General features: G+C 38.1%; 1 protein-coding gene across 1 annotated transcript; it reads left to right on the top strand.

Moving 5' to 3' along the window:
- Window positions 1–685: 685 nt before the first annotated feature.
- Window positions 686–6656, top strand: GKN1 (gastrokine 1). The gene is made up of 7 exons (XM_056128680.1): window positions 686–697; window positions 2285–2338; window positions 3304–3411; window positions 4466–4576; window positions 4757–4762; window positions 5827–5968; window positions 6562–6656. Exons 1-7 carry the CDS (start codon window positions 686–688, stop codon window positions 6654–6656), a joined length of 528 nt encoding a protein of 175 aa, XP_055984655.1.
- Window positions 6657–9453: the final 2797 nt, after the last annotated feature.

The following is a 9453-nucleotide window of genomic DNA, read 5'->3' as shown; positions in this document are numbered from 1 at the left end:
CAATTACACAACTGGTGTGAAAGTCCAGGTGAAAGAAGTCATGGGCAAGGGTAGAGACACATTTATGAGACAAAATGCCAAGATTTAGTAACAACTGGACACGGTGGTAAGAAAAGATTGAAATAAACAATGTTTTGCCTGGTTCATGATAAGATCATTGAGAGAGCTCTGGCTTTCAGGAAAGCATGTAGGTTGGGGGAAACTAGCTAATAGAACATACTGAACCGAAGCAACACCATTATAGAAGGTCAAGTAAGGGAATATGAGGAAACCAATTTCACATTTGTAGAGGACCTGCTATCTGCAAGACAGTTTTTCATCTGTGGTCTTGTTTGACTTTAGGGATTATGCTTTTTCTGAACCTGAGTAATATCAATATACAAAATACATACACCCACAGCATCAAATGGATCAGAAGTTATCATAAATCATGTTGAGTTTGCTGTGATATCTTCAACTTCAGCAAATGGTGAGTCAGATCAACTCCATGTCAAAGTGCCTTTCTAAAGCAGGTAGCTAATCCACAAGACTTCCTGGTATGCAGATAATGACTCAGATCTAGGAAACAGAAAATGATAAATCTTTGACTCCACCTGTTCACACCTCCTTTGAGTAAAGCTGGACAAGTACAAATATAAGAAGAGCTTGCTTGTCTTCTCCACTGCACTGCTTTGGTGAAGCCAAGATGAAGTTCACAGTGAGTATTTTTCCCTTTTGATTGTATTGCTTTATTTTGGTGACTATTAACCAGAGCTTAAGAGGATCTGCTTCATATGATAATCTCTTTATAATGGAAACAACTTTTCAACAAATCTCACTTTTTTCATGTAATTGTGAAAGTTATTAGCATCTATCTAAAGAAGGGTAGTTTATCCTGAGAGTAGACTGCAGCAGAAGTACCTTAGACCATGCTATCTTTAATAAACATATTTCCCAGATCTCCTGATTCAAATATATGCACAGAAACTGTGATCTCTAATACCTAAAAAATACTTAAACTTATCATATTCCAAACAAAACTTGTTTTTAAATCAAATGAATGAGAGACTTTAGCACATTATCTACTGTGAAATGAATTTCCAAATAGAAAACATTTTCTAGTCTAGAGTAATTTGCTCATGAAAAAATGCCTGAAGTAGGAAACTAGTTTAGCATCTCACTGTGGTTCAGATACAAGACCGAGGTGTAGCAGGCAGACCATAGAATTCAGCCAAAGTAACTATTAGTGGTATTGTCATTCACAACATAAGATGCAAAGGAGTTAGAAACAAAGATTAAACACTAAAGTATACTAATAGCAACTCAACTTCATCATGGAGTTTACAGATGCAAAATATGAACTTAGAAATAAGTTCTATTAATAGTAACTTTTTTTAAAAAAAAAAAGTATCTCTGAACACAGGTCAGAGCTGGTTTCTCTCCTAATTCTCTGTTAAGCAAGAAATACATTCTTGGTCAACACAACCTTGTCCAAGTCAATTAGTTGACTCTGAAATTCATTATTTTAATCTGTGAAAGGACTGAATAATAATAGTAAATGTCTGAAATTTAATCTATTTCAAACTTTTTAGGAGACTAATTTTACCACCTTCTAAGCAAGTAAAAGGAGAGTTAACAACAACAACAACAACAAAATATGTCCTTGAATCATTAGTTCAGTTCCTAAGTCATTTTGTCTCAGGCAAAAGAAACAAGTACAGATACTCAGGACTGGACACCCTGCATATAGTCTGTGTACTGATAACCGGTGTATTCAAAGACAAATGTCCAAGCCAAGTAACCTGGGATAATTAGTGACTTCCCTTCCTTCAGCACACTTGACAGTTAGGTAGACAATGACTCTGTCTTTGACTTCTCATTGTCGGCATCCTTGCTAATTCATTGCTATAGTTTTTTTTTAAAATAGAGTAATCCTTCTTTTCCTTCTAATAGGAGGTTTAAGAAGCAAGAAAAGAATTCCATCTCGATTAGAAAAGTTCAAGTGTCTTTCAAATGTACTTCTCATAAATTATAGCCATTTTACATCATATATGCTATTTTCTAATTTTTAAAATGTTGATGTTTAATCAGCTTTTTCATAAAACCCATTACAATAATACAAATTGTTATAAGTAATTAACCTACAAATTTGCATTATAATCAAAAGTTTCTGTGGTAAAAAACACACAAAAGATAATTCAAAGAAAAAAATAGCAAAAGTATAAAATGTTTTCATAAGCTTTGGTCAGAAAGAAAAGAGGTCATCTTGCTATTTGACAGAAGTCAATGTTATTTTTTATTTCAGATTATCTTTGCTGGACTTCTTGGTGTCTTCCTGACTCCTGTCCTTGGTGACTATGTAAGTCTCACATTTTATTTTATTTTAGATTTTTGTTGAATAACCATGAATTGCAAAGTTATTCATAATTGAGTTTCAGGTATACAATGTTCCAACACAAAATATTCCTTTACCAGTGACCACTTTACTCCACTAATGTCCCCAGTTTCCTTTTTGTTCCCCTGTCTGTCTCTAGGACGTTTTTCTTCTTTCCTTTCTCTCCTCCCACCCTCTTAGGAACTGTGGCTTACAATACTGATACTGATAGGACATCATGCTTATCACTTTACCTCCTTTCAGCACTCAGTCCTGATCCAGAGTGACCACTTTCCTCTGTCTAGAATTGTCCTTATAATCCCTATGCCACCTTTCCCTGTACTCCCAAGTACCAAACTTCCTACTAAGGACTGGTTCTCCTTCTCTTCATTTCTACTGCCTTTGGGCCTTAGTTACTCCTCTAATTCTTCTTTATATGCCACGCATAAGTGAGGTCATTCTGTATATGTCTCTCTCCCTCTGACTCATTTCACTCAGCATGATACTCTCTAGATCCATCCAGGTATCAAAAAATTGCACAGCTTCATTGTATATAGCTTCTTTATGAAGTCATCTATTTGGGGCACTTGGGTTGTTTCTAGATTTTGGCTACTGTGAATAGTGCTGCAGTGAATATAGGAGTGTAAATTTCTTTTCTATATTATGTTTTGGGTCCTTGGGGTATATTCATTCCCAGAAGTAGAATTGTTGGGCCATAAAAAAGAAAAGCTCAATTCTTGGTTTTTTGAGGAACGTTCATGTTGCCTCCCAAGGAGAGTGGAACATCGACATTGCCACCAGCAGTAAGAATTGCTGAGATTCTGAGAGAAAATGAGATTCCCTTTTTCTCCAGATTTGTGCCAACACCTCACATTTTGAAGTGTAACCATCAAAATGAATTTGCAAGGAATTATGATGTGACATTATTTTCAATTTCTTATAAATTTCAGAACACCAATGAGGAACAGTCATTGAGTGTGAACAGTGAACACAATCTGGCTAACATTGACAACAACAATGGATGGGACTCCTGGAATACCGTCTGGGATTATGAAAGCGTATGTAGACAATATAAAATTTTCATTAAATATTGTATTTCCTTTTTAACAACAATAGAAATACTACTTGCTAATGATAAAATATTTAAATAAAATAATTGCACATAAGGATAGTTTTAATTGCCTATTTTGCTCACCAAGTTTCACTCTCTCCATGTAATTGTTACAACATGTCCCATAATTAAAGTTCACACCAATGAACAGTGATTCAAATCTACATGTTTAAGACACTTGGTGACTATTAGACAAATATCAATATCTTTTGCCTTGCCTGTTGACTCCCTCAATAATTATAAAAGACATTATCGCTATTTCCCAAGCAGAAAATATCTCATCTAATCTTCAATTTCCTTCTAAAAGTACAGAGATAAACATTTTACCTGCCACTTTAAAAAACTCAAAGGAAATATAAATTACAGTGTGAATGGGAAAGAGAACCAAAGGAAGCTTTCTCTGGCAGGAGATCCAACTTTGTAATTACCAGATCTGTATACAATCTGGAGCGATAGCACAGCGGGTAGGGTGTTCGCCTTACAAGCGGCCAACATGGCCGACCCGAGTTCGATTCCTCCGCCCCTCTCGGAGAGCCCGGCAAGCTACCAAGAGTATTCGATATGCCAGACACAGTAACAACAAAGTCTCCAATGGAGACGTTACTGGGCCCGCTCGAGCAAATCGACGATCAACGGGAGGGCCTTTACCTTTTTACCTTTACCTTCATCATCTGACTGATTAGAATATTAATTCCTATCTTACTTGCCTCCCTAAAATGTTGTGACCATCAAAGTAGATTAAATATAATAGTACATTAAAATTCATTTCTGCAAAACAGACATATGTAGAGTGACTCTTACCAGTCTTTGCCTTCAGAGTTTGCATTCTGTCCTTCTGAATAATGCTACAATGGATATGATTACAACGTAAAACCTGTATTACATGCTCTCTACCAGATCATCCTGATCTTTAAACTTCTGTTTTCTTCTGGCGAAGTTGATTCTGATGATAAAAGATCTTTAGAGAATCTGCTTCTCATTATCCATCATCTTTTCTACAGAACTTTGCTGCAATCAGACTCTTTAAAAAGAAGGCATGCATTGTGCACAGAATGAACAGAGATGCTGTGCCCTCTCTCCAAGCCCTGGATACACTGTCCAAGGAAAATAAGGTAAAAATAAAGTCTTTTACTTTTGTCTGAGAAAAGTCTTTTAATGACCAACAAATCATGGGATCTCAACATTTCCTCGTGACTGCAGATTGTTGTAGTGGGCATAGCAAAGAAGAAAAGGATTTGGTCATTGTCTGAGGTAAAGATAGCTGGTAGCTGCCACTACACTCAATGACAGAGGTTCAGGTGTGATGGTCTCACTCCTCCCTCTATGGAGATAAATATCTGATAACTTTTCCTATAACAAGAGCAAAGCTTTGCTCACATACTTTCTTTACCTCTTTCCTTTACCACCAACTCAGTCCCATACAGACTGAAATAAAATGTTTGCCAGAGTTCATTTCCTAAATTTATAAATGGATATCTTTCATTGACCTAGGATCCAAATACTACTGGGAGCCCTCAGCATTCCCCAAGAGCGTTTTCCCACAAAAGTTAAGGGAGGATTATCAGATTATTCTAGGATTATTTTGTCTTCAGTATACTGAGGATACCTAGTTAAGCTTGAATTTCACATACACAGTGGATACACTTTCAGCATAAACATGTCCTAAGCAATATTTAGGATACACTCATGCTACAAAATGATAGGTCTTAAGTACAAATTTAATTTGGCATCCTGTATCTGACAACTGGAGTTGGGCTGGCTTAGGAGAAGAGATCCATCATTCTTTAAAATGTTTGTCTGAGGGATCTGGGATATAGCTCAGGGGTCAGTGGCACATGCCCTGACTTTGATCCCTGGCACAACATGCCCCACCTAGTACTACTGGGTATAATCCTGGAAGTCACAGAATGCTGCTGAGGTGCCCTTTGTAGTCTCCAACACTGCTGAACAGAGGCATATCCATACCTTTGGGGCCTCTCATTGAACCATCTAGCCCAATTGGCAGAGAATCTCTGGAGTGATCCCCACGTCCTGAGCATTACTTGGGAGCACCTTCCTTTACAATTCACCCCACACACAGACTGAAATAAAACATTTACCTGAGTTCCTGTTCCTAAATTTATAAATGGATATCTTATTGACCTAAGTTCAAAATACATTTTGTCTAAGACTTTTGCTTTTGTGAGTAACTAAAGTTTTGAAGAATCTAAATCCCTTGCAACAGAGACTTTGAGGTATTTAGGGTTGGAATTGTTCTTCCCCATTTACTGACCTGATTTCTCATCCTCCATTCAATGAGCCATTGGGATTGACTTTCATTTCTCTCTTCCTTTCCATCTGTCTTATCCACATTGAACTTCAGAATAAAGGACAAGGGGGCCCACCTCCCAAAGATCTGATGTATTCTATCAACCCAGAAAAAGTCAGTGACCTGAACAGGTTTGGAAAGAACATTGCTTCCATGTGCAGGGGGGTTCCAACATACATGGCTGAGGAGATCCAAGGTAAGTCGCCTTTCTACAGTGTACTCAAAATTTGTGCTGGTGGAATTACCAAAATACAGGGACATCAATTATTCAGGAGATGGTAATAAAGGGTATGTGCCAGATATCACTCCATGAGCATTAAGTATGTTGAATGATTTACTCCACCATAGTAAGACCTATGGTTATTATCAGTTTTCAGATGGGCACATTGAAACAGAGAAAGGCTATACATCCTGTGCCCAGGTCATTCTCAAGCATTTTGGCCCTGGATTTTATGTTACCAACCATTCTGAAATACCATCTTTTAAGAGAGTTTCTGGAGTTAACACAATTTTTTTCAAGGGAGGCATAATATGTTTATAGGAATTATTGACTTTTTGTGATATTCAAAAGATAAATTACATAGAAACAAAATATCTATCTATGTAGGAATCAAACCTCATAGCATCTATTCTCTTAATTTATTAATTTAACATAACTAATGAGTGATTAATACATAACTAATGAGTCGTGAAATTCTGCATAACTACTTTGAAAAACATGTGATTCTTCCTTTTGAAAAAAAAGGAGCCCTTGAAAATGCATTGATATAGGTTTTTTTCCCCCCTTAGGTGCAAACCTGTTTGCTTTCTCAGAAAAATGCCTCAATATTAACATACTCTGGATTCTGAATACTTCTTTCTGCGGAGGAATACTGTCAAACTAAAAGAATATGTGATCATAAGTTGAGCCAGGATATTCTACACAGGGAAAAAATGAGCTTTAATGGTTTTCATCATGTCATTCTGGAATATTTTCTTCTAGTTGTGTTTGGTTTAAGTTTCAATAAAGCTACTTAGCACAAAATTCAGTTCATGGTAAATTTCCTATGATTTCTTTTCAGAATATGCAATGTGCTGGTGGTAAGTCATAAGACCCTAGTATATCTTAGACCCAACTATTAGCTTCACAGTCATGGTCCTCCCGTTGTTCATTGATTTGCTCGAGTGGGCCCAGTAACATTGTGAGACTTGTTACTGTGTTTGGCATATCGAATACATCAAGGGTAGCTTGCCAGTCTTTGCCATGTGGGCGAGATACTCTCGGTAGCTTGCTGGGCTCTCCGAGAGGGGCAGAGGAATCAAACCTGGCTCAGCCGGGCTGGCTGCGTGCAAGGTAAACACCCTACCTGCTATGTTATCTCTCCAGCCCACTATTAGCTTAAATTATATTAACTTATATCATCATCTTAGACCCAACTATTAGCTGATATTAAAGATCATCCTTTTTTGTAAAGGACTCCTTTAGGTATTTATCGTACCATTTAAGATAAGACAGGGTAGAAATCCACTTAATATAGCTTAAGCCAGAAATGGAAAGGAAGTTATTGGAAGGAAATTAACAGTATATAAAATAATCTTAGGGCAAAGAATGTTGTTGGGTATCAAAGAGACTGAACCAGGAACTATGTTCGTACCAAGACACAAGTATTCTCTTCACATAATTAATATTCCTCTTCTGCTCCTTTCTAGAGTCTATTTCTCTTCTTTACATTTTATAGGTGGTTTTTTAAAAAATTTATGATAGAAGGTGCCTAGACCCAAATGTAAGCCTCATCTTCCATTTATGCATGTCTTTCTAGTTTCAAGATTGAATTTCTAGTACTCTTGAATCCCAGTCTGATACTTTTTAATTTCCCTGAAACTGCTTGATTCAGTAGTGTAAAATCTGCAGTTGCCTGTGGCTAGAGAAATTAAGTGACATGGTATCACACAGCACCAGAGTCTCAACCAGCAAAGAACAATTTCAGAGAAATGGAGATATAAATGTGGTGCATTGGAGTATAAAGCTACAGTTCATTGCTACAGACTGCTCCTATACTTCTTTTTCAAATATTGTAAGAGAATATTTAAACCATTCTATGTCTTCTGAGGGGTTCCATTAAATAATATTAGCAATAAAAAAACCTAAAGAGTAACAGAGCTTCCAAAATATCCTGAAGCCATGAAATGTAGAAACCAGTCAAACACCATCAAAGAACAAGGCCTTACCTGTTTCCCTATCACTATGTAATAAATAGAATAATAATAAAACTGTAAGTCACAAACTAGACATGATATAATAACTGATTTAGAGATCTTGTGATTTCTATTTCCTTAGATAAAATATTTAGCTCCTGTGTCAGGATGAAAAGTTAAATTCACTAAGAAAATATTAAATTTTCTGCTATAGTGTATATATGCATATATATTATACATAGCATATATAGATTAGATATGCACACATACCTCCCATCCTCTTATTTTTTCATAATTTTATTTATTTATATATTTTTCTTCTTATATTTATTTATTGAATCAGTGTGGGAAAAGTTTCAATGCTTTCAGGTTTAAGTCTTGGTCATACAATGATCAAACACCTTTCCCTTCACCAGTACTTATTTTTCACCACCAAGAACCCCAATATTCCCCCCTCCTACCCCTCCCAATGCCTTGAGGCAGATGATTTCTACTTAACTCTTCTCTACATTGATTACATTCATTATTTCAATAAAAGATGCACCATTATTGTTTAGAATTCCCCCCCCCCCCCCCGCCAATAATCAGAATTGCTGAAAAGGCATTGTGAAATACTTTGTTTTCTATAGCTGGTTATGAGAATCATGTAATGTCGTGCAGCCACAATAGTGGCCGCACGATTTTGGATTTCTGCAAAGAGCCAGATAATTACGAGATTGGTTTCTGTGCATCTGGTATTATGGCCGTGCCGGAGAGCCGCTCATTGGGGGAAACTCATGATCTCGGTAGGGCGTGAAGGACGAGCAGGTACCGTCCCCCTTCCCATGAGACTGCAGTTGCCCCGTCACCTCCAGTTCATACCTGGCTTTCCTATAAGCTCTGAGGTGGTGGCCACCTTGCTGCCGGGGGGCGGTGGGGAAGGAGCAACACCCTTTCCCTTCTGGGGAGGCATGACGCCATTGTTTAACGCATGGTCCATTCACTTTTCTGTGGCAAGCTGCCGGACTCTGGATTAAGTCCTTTTGCCTCTGGAGCCATGGCCGTGCCAGAGAGCCGTTCGTGGGGGGAAACTCGTGACCTCAGTAGGGCGTGAAGGACGAGCCAGTACTGAACCCCCTCCCATGAGACTTCAGTTGCCCCGTCACTGCCAGCTCATACCTGGCTTTCCAATAAGCTCTGAGGCGGCAGCCACCTTGTATGCGGTCCAGATGCATTTCTGCCAAAACCACTGGGTTTCAAGATTTATTTGAGTCTCTGGGATCATGGCCATTAATAAGCTTGATCAGGAGCAAGAGAGGTCATTTGTAGGTGGCGACTCGGGGTCTCGTTGATATGGGGAGGAAAGGACCAGTTCCACCCCCATCTGGTGAGGCCCCGCATGCCTCGTCACTGCTGGCCCAAATCTGACTATCTAGTGGCCTCTGAAGGATGGTGGTCACCAGGCCGCCAGGGGGAACAGGCCAAGGCATGAAACCTATTCCCACCTGGAGTGGCCCAGCACCAGTA

This window comes from Sorex fumeus, unplaced genomic scaffold, assembly GCF_029834395.1.
Source record: "Sorex fumeus unplaced genomic scaffold, SorFum_2.1 ptg000006l, whole genome shotgun sequence".
NCBI classification, from domain to species: Eukaryota; Metazoa; Chordata; class Mammalia; order Eulipotyphla; family Soricidae; genus Sorex; species Sorex fumeus.
The sequence above is the reverse complement of the archived record's forward strand: the minus strand, read 5'-3'. Positions and strand labels throughout refer to the sequence as shown.